This window comes from Carassius gibelio, chromosome B13 (genome assembly GCF_023724105.1).
Source record: "Carassius gibelio isolate Cgi1373 ecotype wild population from Czech Republic chromosome B13, carGib1.2-hapl.c, whole genome shotgun sequence".
NCBI classification, from domain to species: Eukaryota; Metazoa; Chordata; class Actinopteri; order Cypriniformes; family Cyprinidae; genus Carassius; species Carassius gibelio.
In genome coordinates this window covers 7,323,732-7,351,636 of record NC_068408.1, presented here as the reverse complement: position 1 = coordinate 7,351,636, position 27,905 = coordinate 7,323,732, and the positions used below count along the sequence as shown (strand labels likewise).

Here is a 27,905-nt window from a genome sequence, read left to right as displayed (position 1 = left end):
TTATTTTTGCAGAACAATGAATTTAAATGAGTTTTCTTGTTGATGGTAGTGGTAGATTGAAGCCATAATATGTGAATATATCATTCAGTGACACTTAATTTAAAAGTTACACAAAAGTTACTGAGATCATTACTTTAAGGAAGACAGAAACCTTGTGCCTGTCAATATAAATATACATGCTACGTTTTTACACTACCGTTGAAAAGTTTGGGGTCAGAAAGTTTTTTTTTTTTTTTTTCAAGTCATTTTTCAAGTTTTCTTTCATTCAGCAAGGAAGAATTAAATTGATCACAAATGGCAGTAAAAACATTTATAATGTTGCAAATGATTTCTATTTCACAAATAAATACTGTTCTCTTCAACTTCCTGTTCATCAAATAATCCTAAAAAAAATGTATCATGGTTTCTACAAAAATATTAAGCTTCAAAGCTGGTTTCAACATTGATAATAAGAATAAATGTAAATTAGAAGGATTTCTGAAGGATCATACAGTACAGACCAAAAGTTTGGACACACCTTCTCATTCAAAGAGTTTTCTTTATTTTCATGACTATGAAAATTGTAGAGTCACACTGAAGGCATCAAGGGCTATTTGAGCAAGAAGGAGAGTGATGGGGTGATACGCCAGATGACCTGGCCTCCACAGTCACCGGACCTGAACCCAATCGACATGGTTTAGGGGTGAGCTGGACCGCAGACAGAAGGCAAAAGGGCCAACAAGTGCTAAGCATCTCTCGGGGAACTCCTTCAAGACTGTTGGAAGACCATTTCAGGTGACTACCTCTTGAAGCTCATCAAGAGAATGCCAAGAGTGTGCAAAGCAGTAATTTAAAGCAAAAGGTGGCTACTTTGAAGAACCTAGAATATGACATATTTTCAGTTGTTTCACACTTTTTGTTAAGTATATAATTCCATATATAATTCCACATGTGTTAATTCATAGTTTTGATGCCTTCAGTGTGAATCTACAATTATCATAGTCATGAAAATAAAGAAAACTATTTGAATGAGAAGGTGTGTCCAAACTTTTGGTCTGTACTATATGTCACTGAAGACTGGTGTAATGACTGCTGAAAATTCAGCTTTGCCAGAATAGGAATATGGAATTAGGATAATAGAATAATAAGGATTATTTCACAATAATACTGTTTTACTGTATTTTAGATCGAATGCAGCCTTGGTGGAAGTCTTTATTCTTTCAAAAACACTTGTGTACATATGTAATGTTGATAATAATAAATAAAATAAACAAAATGTGGCCATAATATGCTTTAATGCACCAGTTACCCGCAAACTTGCAAATTATATCCTATGAAGTTTCTAAACAGCTACATAAAGAATTCTACAAACATATAGAGCAAAATGTATATTTCTAAAAATATGGACCTTAAAGACTGTTGATTTTATGACATACAAGTTCTAATTAGGCTAAAAGAAAGAGAAGTGCAGATGTTTTGTTTCCATCTAACTAGACGTTTCAAATTATATTGCTGTGAGGAAAAATAACTTTTTAAGCAGGCCAGCTGTCCGACTAGAACCTCACTGCTAGAATTCCCACGTATCTGCTGAAATGTATTCAGCAAAATCCAAATCCATTTAAAGAGACAGTCTGCTGCTGAGCCTTGTGACCTCAAGAAGAAAATATGCTTATAACATGATGTTTTGGACATATTGTATATTTTAAAGAGTTATGAGAAACATTTAAATATCAGGGTACTAAATCAGTAATGGAAGGCCTTATGGAAACACATAAATATACTTGTAAATGTGTAAATATGGATAAGAAAGAAAAGTTTACCGGCACAGCTATTGCTGAATTGTCCTTCAGTTTTCCAATATGCGTGAATCCATCTAGGTTTACTAGTCTTCTGGGAGCCAGCTGCTGTGAATCTGTTGCTGTACAGTCTGTTATCAGGCTCACAGAACCTTTTTTGACAAGCAATAAAATCTTGTGCCACTGAGAATTGAAGAGGAGGGTTTGGTAAGGGAATAAAGCCGTCATCTGTCTGTTCTCTTGGGTTCTGTAGGAGAACTCCACAGACAGGGCCTCCCCATTGAGTCTGACTGCAAGCTGTTCATTTCCATTCAGATCTTGCAGTTGCCACAAATTCCAGCTCTTATTCTGTGTATTTCCACTCATTCGATAGGTTGCAGAAAATGCAAATTCCTCAGGCAGCCCCATGGGAAATGCAGATCTGATTGTAGGAACAATATCAAGAATAAATCAAACCAGATTACGAACAGAAATGATATCTGGATTTATCGTCAATAACATATTTACAATATTTAGATGACATGGAAACATACCGAGCTGAACATTATTAGCATGGTTACTATCTACAAAAAGCACTGTAGTGGTTCTAATGGAATTGTGATATTGCAATACCACACCATGGCAATGAATGATTATTGTAATCATGTACCATATTATGTCTCAGTCTTCAAAAAATTTGACATTTTTTAAATACTGCTGCATATGTTCCATGGAATGATGCAATATTTTTTTATTGGTTTGTTATTCATTTAAAATATAATAATAATGATTTATTTACAATTTAATTAATGTTTTTTTCTTATTCAGCACCATGGACAGAGGAAGTTCCATCAATGCCCAGTAGATGTCGCCAAATGTCAACAGTACAAGTCTTTTTCAAGCGTTGCCCTGGTGACTAGGTTAGAGATTTTCTGATAAGGGAGGAATTGCAAACACCAGTCTGTATCACTGGGGAAAGCAATAGAACAGTGGCTCTCAATCAGGGGCCTAAGGCCCGCTAGGGGGCCTCAGCACACTTCCACAGAAATTAAAATTATTTAAAGACAACACCAGGTTTCAAATAAGCTAACACAGCTAAAATTAAAATTTGAACTGGAATCATATTTCTTAATTTGATTTGTTGCCTTAACAACAGCCATTTTAAGCTCCAGTGTTCTTATGATCTTGGAAAACCTGGCTATGAGGGAATTTTAACATTTTGGTTTGTAGACCTGGAAAAAATTTGGAAATTAATGACGTTTATGAAGTTTTTAAGTATTTATATAAATGTAGTCAAGCTATTGAATATTTTATTAGGTAAGAAATTGCTATATGTGAGTAAATAATAATGTTATCACAGACTAGAAAAGTAATGTAAAGTCATTGGTAATAAAAATTGTAAACCATGCAGGACATTTATTTATTGGAATTATGGAATTTTATATAATTATTTTTCTGTATTGCCACTCCAATGAGGATCCTTGGAGCTAAAAAGGTTGTGAACCACATCACTAAACCGTCAGTTTGGTGAGTCTTATATGCTACTCTGATTGCTGGCTGTGCTGTAAACCTGAACACACCAAAGGTCTTAAAATATATAAATAATATATATATTTACTATTCCATGTCTACCACACCAGTTCTATTTCTCAAATGTAATTAGCAAGGCAGGTGTTCAGAGAGTCCTGATATAATGTCTAATCGATTGAGTAATCATTTGCTCATCCATTCAAAATCACTGATTAATTCAGGAAAGCAATTGTGATGTTCAAAGACACTCATATTGATTATTCTTTGACTTTGATTGTAGTGTAACTGGAAATATTGTATGTACAGTAAATGAACTTATTGTGTATTGAACTATTGTAAGAAAATCGAAATCACACTCGCAGTCATATCTGAAGCTGTTCCAAGTCCTTATATTAATCAAACCTTTTGCAATATTTACTTGGCTTTTATTATAAAGCACATATATTCTTGGAAGCTGACTTCAAATATAGCTTTATCCAAAATGAATATGTCATGTAAAAAATCACGATTTTTAGGTAAAACAGTTCCCCTTTTGGGATATCTCACTGTTCTCCCAGTTGGAGGGTCTCTGTTAGGGGTGTTTACCTGGTGTTTATCCTGAAGTTGAACTCGGGGCCAATCTTATATGCAATATGCTGAGATGTCGTTCCAGGCACCTTCTTCACCGTCCCTCTCCTGGCCAACTCCGCAATGTTGAACTGATTCATTATGTAAAATCCTACGGGATATTAGAGGAACTCAAGTTAAAGAACAACATAAATAGTTTGTCCAAATTTATGTACTGTTTTTGAGATGTTTACCTGGAAATTGGCCATTCTCATCTTTAGTTTGAGGACAGAGAGTTTGGTCCGTCTGCAGGTGACTCGTACTGGAAAATGGCATGACTTTGAAAAAATTGCATTATTGTTAAATAACAAATGAGACCTTTATTGCTTTGCTCAGTCTTTCCCCTTGTTTCTTCACTCCTCCTCCCTGTGTTTGTGAGTTTGATGAACACACACATTGCTTGTGGGAGATCTGTGTTTACTGTGTGAGCAATACAATCACCCTGTGTTTGAAAAGCTGAGCCACCTTGTCTCCTTTGAGTTCTAGCATTTTACTGTTTTGACATGGCTAAAATCTTAATGTTCTGAAATCTTATTTTACACCAAACCAGAAACCCACCAAAATCACGTCTAGCTCTAAATCATTTATATTGAAGGTACTTACTGTGTGCATGAAGACCAGTGCAGAAGCATCGTTTGATCACATTACACAAAAGGTAGAGACAAACTTCCCTAGAAAATAAAAGTATATGAATTGTCTGTGACCAGCAATAATTTTTATTTTAAGTATGAATCAAACATATAAATATAATGTAAATAAATACATTTGTGCATTTAGGTATCCAATTATAACTAAAGTTATTTGAATGAACCTCTTGAAATATCCAATACATGCAAAAATTAAAGAAGCATGTTGTGCATTACCTCCAGATCATTTTTCCGGATTCCCACAGATGTTGGTCTCACACAGGAGGCTTCTGATCTGAAGAGCCCTCCCAGATGTCCCCAAACCAACCAACTGAACATGATCTGCAGCTGTCCAGTAAGGTGAGGACCAGCTGACAACCCCAAACATGATGCTGCTACTCATTAGTCCTGGAGGAGGGAACTGGTCCTTTATTTCAATTAATGATGATCAAAGATAAAGTGTGACATCTTGGACTTTTAGAATTATTGATGAACGTCTGATGGTTGAGACCAGATTAGCCATTTGAATTTTAACTGTGAAAATCCTGTTGACAATCAATTGCTTTAAAACACAGCAGTTCCCTTGGTAACATCCAGGCTGAATAGAATGTCACGGATGTCTCAGATGAGGATGGAAAATTTTCATGTTGGTCTAGTTTCACAAATTGCATGCAGAGGTACACAAATGGACGCCACACCTGACTGGCTGTTTGTGTTCTATTATCCAGTAAATGTTGTGTCTTCTTCTGGTTCGAAACACCACATTGCAATGACAATAAATACTTTAAATAATATGCATAATTGATGACTTGCAAAATAGGATATCTGTGCAATAATTTATGACCACAAAATTAAATATTAATTTTGCACTGGGATCCCTATTTTGCTCTGGCATCCAAATAACATCTTTTATAGAATACATAACTGAAAGTTTTGCCCATAAGTGTTGCTGGTAATTGCCACCACAGACGTAAACAATACGCAAAACAAACTAGGAGGATCACAGTTTGACAGGATTTGCTCCGTTTCAGCATTTTTAAATGAAACCTTACTGTGCTTATATAAATGTTCTTACTGCATTGTGAGAGCGAGAGAGAGAGAGAGAGAGAGAGTGTCATATGGCAGCACATATGGTGTACCCACAGGCTCCTTCAAGAACTTATGACTTTTCTTTTTTTGGCAGTTTCATGACATTTGCTTCCTTCTTATGTGGGATAGCAGATCAGTAAAATCATCTGCTAAACGTGCGTGTGAATAAAAGGTTTGAAAGAACACAACAGAAAGTACAGGATTGTCTCACTCCTAATGACAGTCTTTTTAACCAACTGCTAATTTAGTTTATACTAGTATGTTTAACCCCCTGTAAAATTGATATTTGCATTTGCTAGGAGAATCAGCTTTGTGAGAAGAGTTAGCTGTGCACAATGTTAAATTAAAACCAGATAAACCAGTTGGTGATATTTGAATACCCCTGCAGAGGAACTGCAGTGAAACTATATCCTCAAGACTTCAAATAATGCAATGTGTGTGTCCTGTCTGTGGTTTAAAACTGGACAAAGACAGAATTAATATACAATGAGAAATGCACATAATATTGACACCTTTAAAATTTTCTGGGTGAATGCATTGGGTTAGTTTGTTATTATCTGGTTTTATTGTTTAGAACACCACGACTAATTATTAATATTTATTTGACAATATAATGATATAGAAAAAAGAGTTTCAAGTCTTCAGTCAATCAATCAATAAACAGCCAGTTATGGTCTGCTAGTCTAAGCATGGTTTATGGTCTTCCCATATGGTCATCATTAGTCTGTTCAGCTGAAATGTGCCAAAACTACTTTAAACCAGGACCCAAATGTCCAGACCAGCACAAGACCAGCAAGGGACCAAAAAATAAAATATAAAAATTTATATATATAAAAGTATAAAAATTGTTTTGCTGTTTTGTTTTGTAAACAATATAACACAATCGTTTCTAATATAATATTTGTCTTCTCCTGCACCTTCAGAAAACTAAAATGTCTTAAGTGAATCATTTTGATAAGGCAGGAAGTGAATAACATTTTCAATAAATAATAAGTGCAGGAATCATACAGCCTACTAGGAGCCGGTGCTGTACCGGCTTGTGTGAGCGCCTCCCTTGAACTCACTCTTACAACACACAACACACAAGTTTGGACAATATTTACGATCTACGACTATCACCGCTGACCGTATGGAGATGTGATTCATTTCCCCCCATCCAGTCTGACCGATCTGTTGTTTTAAGTCTGCTGTGAAGACGGGGCGTAAGCGAATTTTTCAACGGCATGCCGAGGAATTAAGTAGCCTGGTGATCTGAGCATCGAGGGCTAGATCGCTCTGAAATCGAACCCGCGGATTGAGGCCTAAATTCCCGAGCGGATAAATGTACGTATTTTAAAATTATATACCAGCCAGATATTTGTTAAACTATAACGTTTTTTTTTCTTTCTGCATTTCATATTGTAGGTTTAATAACACATCCGTTAACCTACGCAAATAGTGTTATGTTTGTGAAGGCTGGTCATTTGACAAGCAAAACAAGCTAACGCTAGAGCTAACTGCCCTTTAGGACGTACATTCACACGACATTAAGTAAAAACAAAAGCTGTGTCAACACATAATGTTTAAATGTGGTCATCAATATAATTAATAATAAAATAAGACAGTTAACGTTTAGTTGCATTATCAAATGTAATCAAATGCGTTTATGAATGTGTTATTTGAGAAACTTTATTTAATTGTTATTCTGTTTTTATATAGGGTTGTGTTTATCAGTTGACATGAGGAGAGAAGATACTAAACCGAGTAAGGACGGGTGAGTCGTTTACACTAATAATGTTATCAAATCACTAATAATAGTATGTAATAATGTGTGTATAAGCTATATAAAACAATTTGTGAAAATAAAACGCAAAAATATGGGTGAAATAACGGTCTCACATCACTGTGTGACAAATATATTTCTATAAAAATGAAACAGTATACTTATTATGTCCTGTAACGTTACTTGTATACAACATTTTAGTATATTTCAAATAACTCACACATTCTTACTGACAAATGTGTAAAACCTAGTTGTTTGAAGGATAAAGCAAAGTTTGGTAAAGATTTCAAATTATAAGGGCTTCACTCTGATCTTTTTACTGTCATCTAATGATTCTTGTTCTAAATATGCCTGACAATATATCTTGTTATATTGTTAGACTAGACCAAATTTTTTTTTTTTTATATAAGTCTTGGTAAAATGTATGACAGTCATCATTTTTTTGCTTGGAATTATTATTATTTTTTTAATTAAACAGGACACATTCTAATGTATGAGAAAAACATGAAAGCTTTCATTGAAATCTCATTGTTTTGATTGCTTGAAAAGGTTTTAATAAATCATATAGATTCTTATGAAGCCATTTGGTTTGGAGGCCAAAAAGTCTGAAAAATGTACAGTAGAGTGTACATAAATGATTTCTATGAATTGTGATGTGATCTTGAGAATTTGGCAGATAAGCACAATATTAAGGATGAAATAACAGACTTTTGGATTGTACAGAAACATATGGCACACTAAGCTCATGGTAGATCTCGAAATAGTTGTTATTGCTAAAAACTGTTTCACTTTGAAGGAAATTAATGGTAACTTCAGATCTTGACTCGTGTGTCATTGAATCTGAGAGAGAGTGAGCAGAAGAACACATAAAACAGTAGGACATTCAAGGACATGAACATATGCCAAGCAGTATAGGGCAACACTGATATCATCTTCATTTTTACAGGCACTGCTCAGAGGAAGGAAAGTAGCTGTCCTTAAACAAATAATGCCTGTTTTCTGTTAGTTGTGTTTGTGCCTAGACAGTGGGACGGGGCTCTTGTGCTCTTATCGCCAGCTTAACACATGTTTGGAAGGAAAATCTTACTGTGGTGGATCTGATTTGACTTTGTGGTTTACATGTGATAGGCGACTGCAGCTTGCCTCCCATTTGAGGTATCTAATCTGTATTAATGAAAGCTAAAACCCCCCGATGATGCCACAAAGCACAATAAATCCTCCAGAGACCCCCGCGGGGCAGTCTAGCCAGCGTTAGTGGAAGAACCGTATTTGCATCGAACCGTCTGAAGTGTGCTGGACTTGTCAGGATCTTGCATCACACCTCAGTACTGTAACTGTGACTTGCAAATTAGGGTGAATCATTCTGAAAACCTGCGGGGGGTGTGAAAGCATTCTGTGGTAATTCAAAATAAGCATAGGTGGTTAAAGATATTATGATGAAGAGCATTGAGAATAAACTGTAGGAATAGACTTGAATGTCATTGCTATATCTGTGGGGTTTAAATGTCAAGAGGTAGTGAGACTCATCTTATGAACTTGGGTCAGAGTTGCTTAGTGAAGTGGGAGTGCATGAGGTTTCTTTTGAAAAAAAAATAATAATTCTTCCTTCTTAATGGTAATCTTACAAGCCACTTTCTGATTCTGTTCTCTTGTGAGATTTGTTAAAAGTTGTGTATTTTAGAAATTGTTCAGTTTTGTGTTCAAGTCATTACATAGGTATAGTTGGTATATGCAATAAATAAATATAAGTAATAAAACCTGTTAGGTTTTTTTGTGATTATGATTATAACTAAACTTGCACTACTGTTCGTAAGTTTGGGGTCGGTAGGATTTTTTTCTTTTTAAGAAATTAAATCTTTAAATGGATAAAATTATTATGACGAACATATGATATAACATATATATGATATATTTTTTTTAACTTTCCATTATTTAGAGAAGCCTGAAAATGTGTCATGATTTCCACAAAAATATTAAGCAGCACAACTGTTTTCAACATTGATAATAAGAAAAGTTTCTTGAGCAGTAAATCATTTTATTAGAATATTATTCAGCTTTGCTGTCAATAAAATATTTAAAATTGTGGTAATATTTCACAATATTGCTGTCTTTTACTGTGTTTCTGATCAAATAAAAACAGCCATAAGATACTTTTAAAAACATGAACAATTTAACTAGCCCAAAAACTTTAAACATGTAATGTATATTTGATATGTTTCTCATACAAAGCTGGAAAAGTTAGTATGTTATTCTGTTAGTAACATTTGGTTGCACATGTATGCATACATTTTCATTTTTTTTTAATTATATTTCATTGTAGAAATGTTCCCACTTCTTCTCCGGTTCTTCAACGTGTTACGACATGACTGTTCAATCCATTTATCTGTTTTTCCACAGTTTTGCTGCCGATCGTTTGAGACAGGCCCTCCTCCAGCCCTGAATCCAGCATGACGGAGGTCCAGGCCACAGTGGAGTTCTCTGTGGAGCTCCACAAGTTCTATAATGTGGATCTCTTCCAAAGAGGGTAAGAACATGTTCTTATCCCGGATAAAGTGTCATTCCAGGTTGGGTTGCATACACAAATAAAATATTTTCAAGGTTGATCTTGGTTAGAAGCCATGACTAAAACAACAGGAATAGGAATGACCTGCATTTGGAAACGTTTGAATAGTGTGGCAATGTTTTAACAAGCTCCTGCTCCTCAACAAGATGTAGGATGAGCAAAGATTGTCTAGTTTATGTAGACAAATGGTGGTATGTGTTTGTAGTAAGATACATACGAAAGTTAATAGTTAAATGATATTATGTTCTTGACGTCTGTTTTGTTATAAAGCTGTTTTCTTTACAGTAAAATTAAGTACAGAAACTTGTAGCCTGCAGCTCTCGTCTTCATTCGTGCAGTCTATATGAGATCATCTTCACTGATATTAATAACATGTAGTGCTCTTTTATAGTCTTTACAGTCTCGTTGTCCTTCCTGCCATTGCTTGCCGGCACAAGTCTCAGCTTCTTAATCTAAATGTGCACCATCTTTTCTTAGAATTCATAATTTAGGAGTCTCCTCTCAATTATTTTTGTTCAGGCATGTCACACATGTCTGCCTGTACGGTTGTTTAATGTTGTTCCCGGAGTTGACTAGCAGAGAGGGACACCTCAAAATACATCGCTGTTTCTCTATCTTTATGTGCAAAGGAAAGCAATGTGTGCATGCTTGTGGAACTTTCAATAATGATTTGGAGAAGAATTGTTGAATGTTGTTTTTTTTTTTAAATTTATTTATTTTGTACACAAAGTACAAAGTATTCTCATTGCGTTGCAAAATTACGGTTGAAAAACTGATGTCACATGGACTTTTATCAATATCCTTACTAAGTTTTTGGGCAAATTGCAATTTCAGTTGCATTGCTGCCTATGCAGGGTCAAAGAGCTCATGGATTTCATCAAAAATATCTTAATTTGCATTCTAAAGATGAACAAAGGTCTTATGGGTTAGACATGACATTAGGGTGAGTAATTCATGATCTAATTTTTATTTTAGGGTGAACTGTCCCTTTACCAGCCTGTACAGTTTGAGTTTTCAGTAATGTCTATAGCACAAATGGTGCAGGACACAAAGTAAGCATAGGTCATAGATGACGACAAAATAAATGCGTTTCCATATTTAACATGAGGATGCCATTTCTATTATCAGACAATCTCAGAATACAATTGAGGTTAACTGCAGATTGCACCAGTTTCAGTATGTGCCAGAAACCTGAAATGACCCAGCATATGGTACAGGTATTTGAACACTCCATACCTAGTCTTATCTAAGCATGGAAACATGGGCATTTAAACACACTAGAGCCTAATGGCCCATTCCTGTTATGTGATCTATAGAGGCCGTTGTGCACTATGAAGAGCCACAGTTTATTCAGCACAGGTATGAGTTGAGTTACAAGTGCTGCCCACATTTCAAAACCAGTCACTAGATATAACTAGAGGTGGGTGGTAGAAGTATAAAACAGGTCGTTGCTAGCTTATAAAGTTCTTTTTGCTGGATAGCCAAATTGTTTTGTGGTAAAATATGTTTTTCAAAGGGATAGTCTACCACAAACAAAATGTTCCGTCATCATTTATTCACCCTAATGTCATTCCAAACTTAAACTGACTTAAATTTTTACATTTACGCATTTAGCAGACACTTTTATCCAAAGCAACTTACAGTAAATTCAGGCTATACAATTTTTTTTTTTATCAGTATGCGTGTTTCCTGGGAATTGAACCCATGACCTTTGCGCTGCTAACGCAATGCTCTATGACTGAGACACAGGAACTACATTACACAAATTCTTCTGCAGAACATAAAAAAATATATATATTGAAGTATATCGGTGATCAAATGGCCTCAGTTACTATTTACTTCTGTTATGTGGATAGAAAATAAAATGGAGGTCAGTGGGAACTGAAACTGTTTGGATGCCAACACTCTTTAAAATATGTGTTTTATGTTCCGCGGAAGATTATACAGTTTAGTAAACAATGATAGCGTTTTCATTTTCAGATGATCTATCCCTTTAAGGTAGTCATACGTTTATGCAGCGTTACACTTTCTATGTTGCAATGTAAAGAGTCCGTTTTCAAAGCAAAGGAAGAAACACTAGGTTTTGGTCAGTGCTCAGTCAGGGTTGATTGGTGTCAACACAGCAGTTTGCATTCTCAGGTTAACATTCCACATCTGCTGACATTGTCGCCACGGGTCTAACTAAAACACAGAGTTTGCTCAGCTGTGCGACAGGAAGCACAACGCAACCATCATTCTCTTCTTCAGGTCCTGCAGGGGACTAGTTGTTTGTTCCTTTTCCCAGATCTGTGTTCCGGCCAGCCGGTTGTATTCTTGCATATCTCCTCGCTCCCACACAAGTGCCTCTGTGTGCTTTTTATGTCATGATATTCTTGTCAGAAGGAAAATTGCAGCTCTATTTTGGTTGCCTGAACGTCGTCTTTCATTGCAAATGCACGGGAGGATGGAGCACAGGATATAAATACGAGCTGTTTGGAGACAGCCATGTGCTGGAGCTCTCTGATGAGATCAGTGTGTCCGGGTTATTCAGCCGAGCTCTGATGAGTAGAAATGAGGAACCGAGTGGTTTGTGAAATGTATTTGAATGTCACAGCAGCTTCTTCCTTTCTAAGAACCACAGTAAGGAGAAAAGCTGACCAGTTTCTTTATAAAAAAAATAAAAAAAATGCGGAAACAATTCTTTTCAAGAGGTTTGGTTGTGTTATTGGTTCGTAAACTGAATTTTTCTGTGCTGAATATGGTATTATTTTATTCTGACAGTGTTTTCTGCATTGCTGAATCTGTGGGGTCAAAATAAATGACGCTTTAGCTGAGTTGTAGTCTGAATGTATTGTTATGAGGGGAAAACAGGCAGTGCGATATTAATTCAAATGTAAAAAAAATTAATGTTATGATGTGTTATGAATAATTTTGTATCGCCCAAAGTGACTCACCAAAAAAACTCACTGGTTAAAATGACTCACTGAATCACTAAATAAATCAGTCTGTTTTGATTCATATTTTTTCTTGTAATATGCACTACCATCAATGTTTTTTTTTTACTCACCAAGGCTGCATTCTCATGTTTAAAAATACGTTAAAAACAGTAAATGTTGTTAGTTACTATCTCTTTGCTGCTCAAGAAACTTTTTTGTTAGTGTCTGACTGTTATGAAGCTGTGTTTTTAAGGAAATTGGGATAAAGTATTAAATTACTTTTAGAAAGTACAGTAGAACAGCATTTATTTGAAATACAAGACTTTTGTAACGTAACTCTCTAAAAACTAATAATTAAATAGAGTTAGACTCTGTATAGTTCAATTATTTGAGATTATAATCTCTTACTGTACCTTTACATAAAGTAAGTCTTTGAACTGGGCTTCAGGCTTTTCTTACATGGACTGCACACAGTAAGAAGAAAAATATCATCAAAAAGGGTAATTTAGATAGCAGTCCATAATAAAATCTGGTGTTGTCTTTTATAGTTATAAAGCAGACATACATTTTTACAGCTGTAAGAAGTATAATGCTTGTCTTGAATTCTTATGCTTATCATGAACACTCTTGTTTTCTTGTATGTGATGACAGGTTCTATCAGATCCGAGCCAGTATGAAAGTGCCACCACGGATCCCGCAGAGGCTGGAAGCCAGTCTGCTGCATCCCATAGGTAAAAACACTTCTACATCTCAAATGAACATGTCCTGTCATGTCATGACACCACAGAAATATAAATCAAGGAACCAAAAAAATTCCTTAGTTCGTACAAAACAGTTGGTATTTAACCAATGTGCTTGGTTTATTTTTTTGTCTAAAAATGGCTAGGTGTTGTTCAATGGCCTAAAAACGCAAATGGAAATTGCTAGGCGTGCCGCTTTCTGTTTTTTTTTCCAATGTGTTCGGGCGCTTGTGCTCCGGAGGCATCTGCCATTGCTAAGCAACCATGACCTGCGCTCTCCATGAAGAGCAGAAGTTTCAGTTGCAGCACTAAAAATCGCTTGCAGTAGCTCTGCTACTAAATTTATTCCAAACTGGCTATCCCTGTACAGCTATGATCAGCTGTTCCTTCATCTTGGCTGAGCTTTCAGTGTTGTCACGGGAAGGATGAAGCTGATTGGTTGGTTCTTGTCACATGATGAAATGTTTTTATCTCGATGCGGTGTGGACACGCCTGGAAAAAATGAGTGCGTCGCACCACCGCGGCTGCGTCTCTTCCTAAAGGCGACTGCCACGTGACTACATTTAAAATAACAAACTTGAGCACGCAAAGACGCAATATGTGACCAGCTCCTAAAGCTGACGTTTGAGATTTTGGTTATTTAGTAACAACATTTTTTTTTATAACATATTACTAATATAATAATTATTAAAGTTACTATTTATTTATAATATTAATTTACAATATGTAAGTGTATTAATTTAAGATAAAGATTAATTGAGTTTGAAACTATGTTGTGCATACAATGTGTTCAACTGCACACTTGCTGCAATGCATATAATGCTATCGTATGATTTCTGTATCATTGTTTGGGAGAATTTATTTTTACTGATATCTCATTCCAATTTGCCATTCCGTATGTGTTGAGGCTGTATTTTCTAAAGACAAATAAAATGTTTCAGCCAGGTAAATTATCAGTCTTATCTCTACAGAGATATCTTTAGGCTGCATATTTCAAAGGAATGCAGCTTATCTTCAGTTATGAGGGTTAAATGTCCTACCTTCCCTTTCTAACAGCTCTCACAGCTTTAGCCTTCGGCTCTCTTAAGATTACATCAACCTTCACCTCAGGGCTTACGGTGATTGACACAGTGGGTTGAAAGAATCTTTGCCTGTGCTCTAACAGGCTCTGTGTCTGTTGGAGTGTGTAATGTCTTACACCCTGTGGTGAAATGTGGTGAGAAGCGTCATTATCTGTCCAGTGATTCCTCAGATTCATTCCTAATACAAGTATGAGGGCAGTCTTTTAGCTTTGTGTTTGAAAAGCATGTGTAATGTTGGTTAACATGGGTAACAGTCATATGCACACTAAATAAATTTGACATTGACTCCATTGATGTCAAACTTGTGTTGGTGCTTTGTCACGTCATATTTGCATGTACACAAATAAGGCGGAAAGATTTTCAGAGAGCAGAATGGTATAAACTGGAAAAAATAACAGCAGATATTTATTGGTTGGCTATTTTTTTATGTTTTTTTATTTTATTTAGTTTTATGGGGAAGAATAGTAAGCATCTCTAAGCTTTATAAAGCCTTGCTAATTTTTGTTTTGACACAGGTTCGGATCTGGCTTTTCCAGCATCAGTTCAAGATGATGTGGTCTGCAGCAAAACCTTTCAGATCCTTTATAAAAACGAGGAGATTGTAGTCAACGATGCCCTCGTATTCAAAGTGATGATGCTGCTAGATGCAAAGAAGGTAAGCAAATCTCATGACTCAAACAACACGCACACTAAGTGTTCAGTGATCAAATCTGCCTCTGTATGCATCACTAGCGGGTGGTGATAGTCTTTTTTTCCCCTGCAGGTGGAAGAGTCTTTAAATGAAATGGACTTTCAGCTGTCTTTGGACCTGTTCTTTACCGATGGCGACTACTCGTATGTAGAATAACAGAAAGAAAAAAAAAAAACTGTTGCTTATATATTGAGTTAGGATATTGAACAACACTATTACCTAAATCATTATACTGTTACTATACTAAGTCACTTTAAAAGCGTCAGCTAAAAGACTAAATGTAAAAGAGTGGTTTCAAATATAAAAGTGTTTGTTTTTGTCTGTGTTCAGGCCCGAGGAGCCAAGTTCTCTCCAGAGCATCAGCAGTCGAACGCTGCGTTTGCACTTTAGCCTTCACAGAGGCATCCACCAGCACGTCAACATCATGTTTGACTACTTCCACCTGTCTGTCATCTCTGCCACAATCCATGCATCACTGGTGGCCCTGCATCAGCCTCTAATCAGGTCAGCAGTATACTCAGAACTGGACTAGTAGTCATTTTGAATATGTCACGTGTGAAGACTGTAGACTGCTGTGCTTCTCAGGACATAAAATAAACTTTGTGTGTGTGTGTGTGGGGGGGGGGGGGTAAATATGATCTATAAAAATTGTGGCTTTATTTTAAAAGCAGTAGAAATGTGTAATACTGTATTTGACTTGCAGTGTTTGTCCCCTCAGTTTCCCACGGCCAGTCAAAAGCACCTGGTTGAATCGTAACGCTCCGGCACAGAGCAAAGACTCTCTCATCCCAACACTAGAGTCTGTGGTGTTCGGCACCACCTACGTCAAGCAGCTGTCCCCAGATGTAAGAATACAAACACACACATAAACACACATATCCTTACTCAAAGAAATGTGCAAAAGAGATGTCTAGACACTTCCCTATTAGGTATTAATTTCACAAGTTTCATTGACATTAAATTGTATCACTAAAGGGAATTGGGTATCATAGTAATGCAAAAACTTTTAATGCTCCTGCTGTTGATGTAGATTGTAGAGTCAGTGAGACATGAAGTTCTCTTTCATGATTTGCAGGGCAAAACCTTCCTGGTGTCGGAACAGTGCCTACAGCACGCCTTCAGCCTGCACCAGAGCATGTGTGCTAGCTTGCTGCAGGCGTATCGGGGCCTGTTCTGCTATTTAACCTCCCTGACCAAGAATCTTCCCGCATCCCAGCGCATAGAGCTAGGTATGTAGTCTGTCAGAGCTGAAAGAATAAAAGTCTTGTTTCCAACCTGAGTTGGATGACTGAAATGATTTATTTTAAAACATTTTTACACTGCACTTCAGTCTTTGACCCTGTATAAAGCTTTTTTTGTGGCTGGTTGTCATGAAGTTTTGGTTTAATTTGCTTTGCAGTGTGTAAATTTAACAAACTTTGATTACTAAAACCAGTTTAATTGCTGAGCTTCAGTGTGTGTATGTGTTCTAGGGGTGAGCAATATACACTACTGTCCAACAATTTGGGGACTGTAAAATTGTAATGCATTTTTAATCAGAAATGATTTAAGAAATTGATTATAAACGTGACCAAAAACATCTGTTTTAAATATTTTATAGTTCTCATATAAATCCAACAATGTATCATGGTTTCCACAAAAAATATTAAGCAGCACAAATGCCTTTAACATTGATAAAAAAATAAAAAAAAGAACAGAAATAAAGAAGTTTCTTGAGCACTTAATAAGCAAATTAGAAAGATTTCTGAAGAATCGTGTAACAGCGATGACTGGAGTAATTATCACTGGAAATTTGCCATAACACGAACAAATTGTATTTGAAAATATATAAAAAATTAATATTTCACAATACTACAATACTTACTTAATTTTGACCAAATAAATGCATCCCTGTTGAGCAAAAGAGAAAACAATTGTAAAAATCCAAAACATTTTGAACAGAATACCATAAGAATAAGAAATTAGTGTGGTAGAAATTAAAATGCAGGGAGAATAATTAAAAGATCTTGTTGGAAAATGTAATGTGTGTGTGTGTGTGTGTGTGTGTGTGTGTGTGTGTGTGTGTGTGTATATATATATATATATATATATATATATATATATATATATATATATATATATATATATATATATATATATATATATATATATACAATATCTTCTCTAATGAACCTTTGGGAGTATATTTAGAGATGTTGAAAACCTTCGTGCTGAAAGACATCATTTTCAGTTTTCAGTGTTTTTTGTTTTTTTCTTTTAAGCGATTATATTTCTTACATTTAAACTTTTATATATTAATGTTTATTTTATATAAGTTTTATAAAATATATATTTTTTGCTTATTGTGTATGTATATATGTATGTTATATATGTCTATATCTGTTTTGTTGTATATGCTTTGGATCTTTTGCTTTCACATATTAATATATATGTTTTAATCTCATCAGAGCTCATCAGATCACTGAATACTTACAATAATGCAACCATTCACTTGAAGATCTAGTTAGTGACTTTTTAAGGACTGCTGTTCTTGACATTTACGTGTTAATGTTTATTTAACTGCATAGTGTATTCCTCTGCCCTCTCTTATGTATGAGTCCGCATGTGGATGCTTAAATCAACTATTTTTCTATGTTTGGACCTCAGAACTAGTCTATAACAAGTCTTTCCCTCCAGAACATTCACCCTCACTCACTCACTCAGTCAAAGCTAAACTACTCACCCCTTTCCGCTTCTGACAGTGACTGAAATTGCATGTATTTACGGGTTCATATTAAGCTCAAACAGCATAAGGGGAGAGTGAAAGTTTTAAACGTGCCTATATGTGCAATCCCACCACTAGCCAAGCCCAGCATGCAGGTCCTTTATGAACGAGTTCTCAGAAGACCTTACCCTCCAGGCCAAAGGCACGTCTACATAGGTATGTCCCTCCAAAACCGACCCTCAAAATTGCTCCACATGCCTTTTGCCTTTCATTCATGTCTTTTTAGCTTTCTTTCTTTCATTCCCTGTACCTTGGACATTTGTCACTTGTTTGGCAAGTGCCCTTCAGTGAGGGAGCTTTTAACTCAACTTAGTCCTCCTTTCCTTTAGTAGTATCTCAGACCTCAGGCTGACTTGGGATCAGTCTTATTGCTTGGACGTTGCTGGTATTCTCTGTCCTTTGACTCCTACTTCCTGTGCTGTTGATCCTCTAGATCCCTCTCATGTGCTGTCAATCACAGGCTCTTCAGACAGACCCTTCTCTCTCATTCACTCCATACTGCTGCTATAGGACCAACATTTTCACTCTGCTGTCTTTTTTTTTCTTTTTTGTAGAGGAACTTGATGTGGAGGCCCGACTTAATGAGCTTTGTGAGCAAGTCAAGGTATGTCAAGGGAAGTTAGTACCATTTAATACAAAAAATACCGAGCAGGATGTGTCCCAAATAAGTCAATATCTTTATTAAACTTTATGGAATATTATAGAACTTTATTGAAGGGTCTTGCTACCATCTGACTACATCTGTAAAGCAGGATTTGGTTATTTTACAGTTTATGAGCAATGATGCTCATTTATAAGTTATAGGCCAAAAGGTTGAAATTTGAATCAACAAATCAGATGAATGTAAAATAAAATGAATTTGAATAATGATTATATGTTTTAGTTTGCATCCATCAATTTTCAATTACTTAACTCATTGAATTGTACAAAAATAGGCATTACAACTTGGTAATTTGATTGTTGAATTTGGGGCAAAAATAAATACATTGTGAGATAGATATACCATTATTGTAATGTAATATTACTCAATCCATAAGTTAAGGTCATACCTCCCACCACTGTGGTTGTTGATTGGCTGGTATCATGATGCTGTACTACACTATTTTATATTTATGATGGTGTGTATGTATCTTGTAGCAAAGGGCAGAAAGCCCAGATGAGTTGGCGGAACTGGTGAACATGAATTTGGCACAGCTGTGCTCTCTGCTCATGGCATTGTGGGGGAATTTCCTGGAAGTGGTGTCCCTGAATGAGCGGGTCTCTGCGCTCTTGGCCCAGGAGCACCATACACTACGGGTGAGTTTTGAGATTTTTATTATATGCATTTTCTAACCGCGTACTTTCATTGTGTTATGCATTGTATTCTGACAGATTTTGTAACCCAAAGATGCATGAAATTGATGTTGCATAGTTAGGAGTGTTTGTGCACAGTACTTTTCTGGCTTTACTTGTGTTGTATTTACAATTTTTAGGTGCAAAGATTTGCAGAAGCTTTCTTTTGTCTTGAACACCCAAGACAGAGTGCACTAGCCTACCAGGAACTGCAGTACGGCTTCAAATATCTTTACTGTAATGTAGTCATTTAGCACACCGAAAAGATTTGAATTATCATGATAATTCAAATGAACTACTTTATTCAACAGTGCTCACAGTCACCAACAGATGACCACAGCTATCAAGAACTCCTCCTACTTCTTGTCCTTGCCACCTCTTCCTGTTGAATGTGCTGATCTTGATGGGGATGTGAACTCCCTACCAATCATCTTTGAGGATAGATATTTGGAATCAGTTACTGAAGGTAATAACATTAACAATTACACAAACACACACACACACACAAACATATATATATTTGATTTTGAAAGTGTTCAATATTTGTGCAATATTTAAAGTTTTTCTGGATTAAAAAAAGAAAAACCAGGATCACAGATAGTTTAACTCCAACCTATCTGGTTCAGGTATGTGGTTTATGAGGGTTAGAGCCTAACTCTGCAGGACTTTGGCCCTCCAGGAGCAGGACTGGACACACCTGAACTAAATGTAGTGAAAAGGAACAAGACCTTTGAAATGTCAGATTTTGTGCTAGTCAATACTCTTTAAGATAAACTAGGTGTGGCATAGTGGTTTGGTTATAAAACGCTTAAAGGTTCAGACCCTTTATGAGGAAATTTACCATTATTTCCTTAAAGGGAAAGTTCACCCAAAAATTAAAATTCTGCCATTAATTACTCATCCTCATGTGATTCCAAACCTGTATGACCCTTTTTACATCTTCGGAACACAAATTAAGATATTTTTTATGAATTCCAGGAGCTCTCTGCCCCTCCTGTAGACAGCAAGGATCCTAACATGAGCAATGTCCAGAAATGTAGTAAGAAAACAAAAATGACTTCATTCAATAATCGATCTCCTTTAGGTCTCTTTGGTGCCATTTTGGAGAGAATCACATACATATTTTTTATGTTTGGGTGAACTATCCCTTTAATGTTAGATTGCACTATGGAAACTTAACATAATACTTAACATATTTCTTCTGCCCTGAAGATCGTGATGGTCCATGGCTTGGTCTTCACAACACCAGGAGCAGCTCTGTGTCCACTAAAGCAGACAGGTCCAACTCAAAGGACTGCATTGCTAGCGGACTGGGAGGCCTCGGCCCGTACCCAGATAAGCAGCAAGCTGCCCTTTCCACGGCTTGGCCTGAACAGAATGAGCCTCCCCTCAAATCCAAAGCCAAATCTATCAAGCTAAAGAAGAATGCCAAGACTGAAAATTCAAAGAAGCTTATCAGGCAGAGCTCAAAAGACTCTGTGGTCCTCACAGGCTACAAGAACTTGAAGGTTCCTCATGGTGAACCGACCACCAAGTCCAAAGAAGTTGACACTCAGTGCAATCCGAAAGACGAGCTAGATGATGTAGGCAAATACATCCACCAGAATGAAACCGCAACCACGCATTGTGCTCCGAATACTAAACACTGCGACATTCAAGGCAACGCCGGTATCCAGAGTGACAGCTTTTCCAGTCTTTTGAGTTTGCAAATGCAGGCTAGGCCCCAGGCAGGTACTGGAGCAGAAGCCGCAGAAAGCGCAGCTGCCAGAATTGATTCGACACATCCACCCGCTGGGCTCAGACATATTGATGTCAAACCGAGCGACAAGGACCCCTACCAGGGCGATAAGGTCACCGTTCTCTTACGGCACCACTCAGATCCGACTGCCAAGAGGGATGTTCCAGAGATCACACAGACCGATTTCTCTGAGTTCAAGAGTCGAGTTGGGGATGGTGCCACGTTCATCAGAGCTTGTGGAGCCGCTTTGAGAAGTGAATGTGTTCCTCAAGCTTCCTCCAGGCTCTCAGATTCCGGAATCGAGAGCGAGCCCAGCTCTGCAACACAGTTAGCACCCGTTTCTCCATCTCCTTTTGCTAATACTAGCCTGGAGGCACCTACAGAGCCCATTCTACAGAGTGCCAACCAGAGACCATCTCCGCTTAGCCCTGCCTCCAGAGGAGCCACCACCTTGGAGGGTCTCAATCCAGAGAGCACCAGCGGCATCAGTGGAGTCCAGTCTTCCCTCACCTCCATTAATTCGCTCCCATCTGATGATGAGGTGGAGACGGAAGTCACTAGCAGAAAGTCCAGCATCCTGGTTCAGGAACAGAGCCTCATATTTTCGGGAGAATCTCACAGCCTCCCATTATCGAGCTTTAGAGTTTTAGCTCAGCAAAAATCCTCTATCATTCATGGAGATAGGCTGGTCTCTTACAATGAGGACTCTGCTCTTCAGCCCCGCTGTGAAACGAATGATCCTGACAGGCCGGCGGGATCTAGTGAGACCGATGTTCCAGGTGGTGCACCTTTGGGGCCAGAAGCATGTAGTGAGCCTCAGACGGCTGCCCAGTCCAGTACATCGGTCACAAGCAGCACGGACCTGGTGAAGAAAGGCTTTGTGGAGAACTACTTTGGCTCCCGTTCCAGCACTGATGTATCTGAGATCAGCCCATTGGAGACTGCAGCTGTGACGCTGGGGATTCAGACTTGCCCCAATGCTAATGACGAAGAGGACGAGGAGGAAGAACAGGAACATGAGATGATTGAGAACGGTTACTACGAGGAGACAGATGGGCTGGTTTATGTTAATGGACTTCCAGGAGATGAAGGAAAGTGTGAGGATGAGGGAGCAGAGGGAAGGACGCCTTTTTATGATCACCTGGGTTTGGAACAGCTCCAGGAAACATACCTCCCCTCAGCCGGCCAGGAGACACAGACTTCTGGACCAGCACCAACCAGCAACGACCTGTGCTGGTACAAGAGCGCCCCCACTGCTCAGATGACTGCGTGAGTTTTCCTTTTTTTTTTTTTTTTTTTTTTTCTTTTTTTTTTTTGGCCATTGCCCTTTAGTTTTGGAGTCTTTCATGCACAAAAAAAAAAATATGTATATTGCGAGTGGTCAAGGTTTTTAAACTGAGACAATTTATGAGGATTGTTTGAATAGAAAATTAAAAAGAACTGCTTTTTGTAAATATACATTTTTACAATTTACATTTATAAATGTTTTTAATGCCACTTTTGATTAATTTAATGCATCCCTTCTCAATAAAAGTACTGGTCCCTGTCCTTTAAACACCAGTGTATGTTATTCCAAACAATAAAGTGTCTTTGCCGTCATAGTCTTTTAATAAAATTAAATAATTTGCCTTTTTGCCTGAAATCATCTAGGTCACACAAGGTATATTATATAATATTAGTGCTGTCAAAATTAGCGCGTTAACGCATTCGATTAATTTGAAATATTTAACGCGTAAAAAAAAAATAACGCAATTAACGCGGTTGCAGTTTTTTTTATTTCCAGTTGTGGCCTATGTGTGTTCAACGTGCAAAGAAATATGGATAAGACCAAGGAAGGACTTTTAGACGGAAAGTTTCAGTATAAAACTGTGCCGGATTACTCTTCAGTCTGCCACAAGAAACATTACTCTTCATTTAGTCTGCCACAAGAAACATTAGGCTACTCTTCATTCAGTCTGCCACAAGAAACAGCAACATTAAAATCATTAAAACTCATATGTCATTGTTTAAAAAAAAAAAACAATGACTGTAACAGTGCGTAAATCAGACCTTTCTGTAACGCTAACGTTAATAAGCTTAAACGAAAATAACGAAATAATTGTGTAGTGGAGTATTTTTTGTACACAGTGCCGCGAACTGTCAATCACTCCTGTACGCGTGCATCACTGTCCTCCTCGCAGCTGCAGCAACTTGCGCTCTCTCTCTTCATCAAGCTTTAAAACAAAAAGGGGACAAAAAGATCATATTGTCTTTGTGCATAGGCTATAGATTAATTAGATAAATGAATATCTAAATTTGTGCCTTGCCGTCTACGGTATTTTTTTAGAACTTAGAAAAAAGATGCTGCAGCCAATGAGCAGCCAGTGGGGGCTGCAGGACGACTCAACCTCCGCAGACAGTTTTTAATGTTTATCAGACAATAAATACTCAAGATTTTGCTTTAGTATAACTCACAACGAGTTTCACACACCTTCTCCGGCCACGTTGAGTTGTTGACACTTAACAGTGGGAAAAGCGACATATGCGCTATTCACTTGTATAACTTAAGGGTGAATGGGTAATGTAGTTTCTGCTCTGGGTGGGATGAATTAGGAAGCTTGCATTGTGAAGGGCGCTCTGAAAATCGGCAGTGCAGGTAAAAGATTAAAACCTCTATTAAAACAGATGTCCAAATGAGTGTACCGGTACGCTACAAGCACGTTCTGGGCGCACGGAGAGGTGGCGGTACTCAAGAGCTATATTTGGAAGTGGCGGTACTGAATACCAGTGCGTACCGGCCCACTTAAAGCACTGGCAATGACTATACTTTGGAATTTTTTTGCAGTCCACTTAGAATTCAACATGGAAATCATTTTTGTTTTTTATTGGCATTGATTGTTTTGAAATTCAAATGGTACTTACATGCCTGTGTTTTTATTTCTGTAATAAATATGGCTTTCAAGCCAACAGTTAATTTGGAGGATATTGATGGTTTATTGCAGGTATGTTGTTTACATGAGAAAATCTGTGTTACAAGTTAAACAAAAATTCATATCAATCATATTTTGAATTTAAATAGTTTCTTTGTCTTGAGTTTACATTAATTATTTACATTTTACATTTACATATCCAAAAAGTTTCAGTCTTTTAATTGCGATTAATCGCGATTAATTTTAAAAAATTGTGCGATTAATTAGTTAATTTTTTTTAATCGATTGACAGCACTAATTAATATGTTAATTTAAATTGTAATGAAAACTAGCTAGCTATTTAGGCATTATTTTAGGCTACTTTTCTAGGCAATGCCATCTTTAAAATAATATTTTCAAAATGTTTTGCAGTAATTTAATGCAAATTATTATAATAAATGTTACAGCAAATAACTGTAGTTTTGAAAAATATTTCAAATGTTCTTTCACACTGACTGTAAGCTGGGATTCTGGTTCTGCATTAAGACATTTATTAGAAGTACATGAAAAGGAGAAGCATTAAATGAGTTCATGTTGCTGCAGATTGTAGATGCATGAACTTATACCTGATAGTAGGTTCCTTTTTTGTGTCACTGTTTGATGGAGTGTTTCAATCTTTAGGTTTGCCCAAGCAAAAGAGGAGCTGAAGCAACTAAAGTTGCCAGGCTTCCTGTACAGCGAGGTGGCACATCTGGCCTCCACTGTGCCATATTTCAGCATGGATGAGGATGAAAACACTGATGAGGGCATACACTTAATAGTTTGTGTACATGGTCTGGATGGTAAGCAGTCACAGTCTTAATGTTGGTACATCTTATATATAACCCTGAGTCTATATGTACAGATTCAGATCAATGTTTATTAAAATAAAAACCATTTCTTCAGGTAACAGTGCGGATTTGCGTCTAGTGAAGACTTATTTGGAGCTCGGTTTGCCTGGAGCTCGAATAGATTTCCTAATGTCAGAACGCAATCAGGTAAACTGCAGAACAAGCACTGGGTTTTGGCTGTTTCTAGAATGAATAAATTGTGTATTATACAAATGTAAAAAAAATTGTAAGTGCTTCTGAAAGGTATAAAGTATGCGTAAAATGACTGATAAAAATCCAATAGGCTTGGAAGATAAATGTGATCTAAAATGTGATATATTTTGAAACATTAACCTTCTTTATATTTGGTTGTTATTCAAGAATGACACATTTGCTGATTTCGAATCCATGACTGACAGACTTTTGGATGAAATTGTGCAGTACATACAAATCTTCAACCTCACAGTTTCCAAGATAAGGTAAGATCTTTTCATCAAACCCAAATAAATGAGAAAGTAAAACTCAGATATGAGAAATCATCACAGTGTTTTTTTCACACAACATTTTTAGTGGCCCTGTCCAGTGTGACATTTCACAATGGTTGATTTTGAGGGCTTGCATATTTCTATTAAATAAATTAAATATTGTTGTGGTTTCAAAACATTAGACTAAAAAACATACACAAATTCACCACAGGGACATTTTAAATACTGGGGCTGTTTTGCCCTCACCTTTGGTAAACTTTTGACCCCGACTTTGTCCCAAAAGAATCCCTCACCCCTTCCCTCTCTTCCAAGACTATGAGGTCTAAACCAATGTACATCATGGTGCATTCTGGCCTCATAGAGCACCATTTTGCACTGTAAAATGACAAATAAATTGAATTTAAAATTAATTTTACAGGTTTGCATATGCCAGTTTGCACTGGATCTTAAATTGAATTTTAATTTGACCTGTTTGAAAATATGAGCTTGTCAAAAGTAAAACGCATCTAGCCTTAGGATGACAGAATCACTATGTTGTCTTTCTCAGTTTTGTGGGTCATTCTCTGGGAAATCTGATCGTGCGCTCGGTGCTCACGAGGCCCAGGTTTAAGTGTTATCTCAGCAGACTACACACGTTTCTATCTCTGTCTGGACCACATCTTGGCACGCTGTACAACAGCTCAGCCCTCGTCAATACCGGTAAACCCTCCTCATGAAGTTCTCTGAAGACAGTCGTTTACAAGCCGTTCGTTTTTAAACTGTTTCTCTCGTTTTCCTCTGTGTCAGGGTTGTGGTTTATGCAGAAGTGGAAGAAATCTGGCTCTCTGCTGCAGCTGACCTGTCGCGATCACTCTGACCCACGCCAGACCTTCCTCTATAAGCTAAGCAAGAAAGCAGGTGAGTGTGATGATAATTTGGTTCCGGCATGTTGATGTTAGTTTGATTTTCTCCTTATAAAAACTCTCAAACTCTGTTTCAGGTCTTCAGTTCTTTAAGAACGTGGTGCTGGTGGGGTCTCTTCAGGACAGATACGTCCCCTATCACTCTGCTCGAATCGAGATGTGTAAAACAGCCTTAAAGGACAAACAGACTGGTGAGAATTACAGGAAGAGTTTTCATCATTGATTTACCCTCATGTCATTCCAAACCCATATAACTTTTACTACTAAAGGTTTCGGGTCAATTAAATTTAAATTAATACTTGGCAAGGATAAAGATCTTAGGTTTTAGGATTGCTTTACTGCTTCTAACAATATATTTCTCTCCTTTATCTTCTTGTGTGATCAGGTCCAGTGTATGCTGAGATGATCGAGAACCTTCTTCTCCCTGTGCTTCAGAACAAAGACTGCAACCTGGTGCGTTACGACGTCATCCATGCGCTGCCCAACACCGCTAACTCCCTGATTGGCCGGGCAGCCCACATCGCCGTCCTGGACTCTGAGATTTTCCTGGAAAAGTTCTTCCTGGTGGCAGGGCTCAAGTTTTTTCAGTAACCTTGCTAGATCGGAAGCGAATACCTCACTTCAAATGGCCGTTTTTTTTTTATTCTTTTTTTTCTTCACGGTTTTAAGTATGCTCTTGGAGGTAAAGCAAAATATATCAGTGTTATTTCTGTTGTTGGTTTCGTTTTTTATTTAGTCTGTTGTGAATGTGGAACTTATCGTTTTTATTTTTCTACTGCCATTTTTTTTTAACCGTCTATTCATTATTAAGAAAATCATACCTCCTTGTGGTATTATTTTTTTCATTGTTATTTATGTACAACTTAAATATTTACAATTTCATTTAACAATTAATTCTATGAAACGATCTTATGCTGAACTGGAAGTGTAGCTGCTAAAAAAGAATGAACTATTTATTCGGGGTGGAAATCCAGGTCGTTTTCATGGTAAAAGCATGTTCACTTGAACACTTTGGTATCTAGGTTTGGCTTGTTGAACTGCATAATACATATTTTCTATTAAGAAATTGCCATTTGACTACACAATTTTTACATTTTTTTTTTTTACAACGTCAAAGGCTTCCTTAACCTAGACGAACATGATTGTAGCTGAAACGAAGCAGCCTTGGACCGCGTGTTGGTTTTATATGATGTCTCTGATGCCCATTGCATTCTCATGCACAGTCTCAACCCCAGCCTGGAGTTGGGTGGAGAAAATGCACGCTAAGCATGTTAGTATTTACTTTTTATTACAGGGGATACAGCTAACAAATGAACAGTGGGCCAGGTGTATGGGCTAGAGGGTTGGTCAGTTTAAAACAGCACAAATACTAGTAATAGGATCACATAGTTGTGGGAAAGTATTTATGTTCAGTTTCCTATGGAGGAATTTGTTGATGCTTGTGTGCAAAATACTTTAAATAAAACATTGGAATTATCCTGTTTTTGTTAAAATGGTTTTGTAACATGAACTCCACATTTCATTAAATGTATTCGCAATAAATCTTTTTGTCTTCTTTTTTTTTTTTTT

At 37.0% G+C, this 27,905-nt stretch overlaps 1 protein-coding gene across 3 annotated transcripts; it reads left to right on the top strand.

Annotated features, from left to right (window-relative positions):
- The first annotated feature begins 6,606 nt into the window (after positions 1 to 6,606).
- Positions 6,607 to 27,878, top strand: fam135a (family with sequence similarity 135 member A). Of its 3 annotated transcripts, none has more exons than XM_052573165.1 (22): positions 6,607 to 6,928; positions 7,304 to 7,358; positions 9,765 to 9,891; positions 13,497 to 13,576; positions 15,183 to 15,322; positions 15,431 to 15,501; positions 15,689 to 15,862; positions 16,077 to 16,203; positions 16,434 to 16,587; positions 18,201 to 18,278; positions 18,677 to 18,726; positions 19,260 to 19,418; positions 19,595 to 19,668; positions 19,766 to 19,920; positions 20,667 to 22,461; positions 24,762 to 24,922; positions 25,026 to 25,117; positions 25,331 to 25,428; positions 25,982 to 26,133; positions 26,221 to 26,331; positions 26,414 to 26,527; positions 26,722 to 27,878. In XM_052573165.1, exons 3-22 carry the CDS (start codon positions 9,815 to 9,817, stop codon positions 26,925 to 26,927), a joined length of 4,068 nt encoding a protein of 1,355 aa, XP_052429125.1. In that variant the 5' UTR covers positions 6,607 to 6,928; positions 7,304 to 7,358; positions 9,765 to 9,814; the 3' UTR covers positions 26,928 to 27,878. The 3 variants fall into 3 exon arrangements, with proteins under 3 accessions (XP_052429125.1, XP_052429126.1, XP_052429127.1); XM_052573166.1 differs by having other exon boundaries at positions 6,634 to 6,928; positions 7,304 to 7,348; XM_052573167.1 differs by lacking the exon at positions 18,201 to 18,278 and having other exon boundaries at positions 6,634 to 6,928.
- Positions 27,879 to 27,905: the final 27 nt, after the last annotated feature.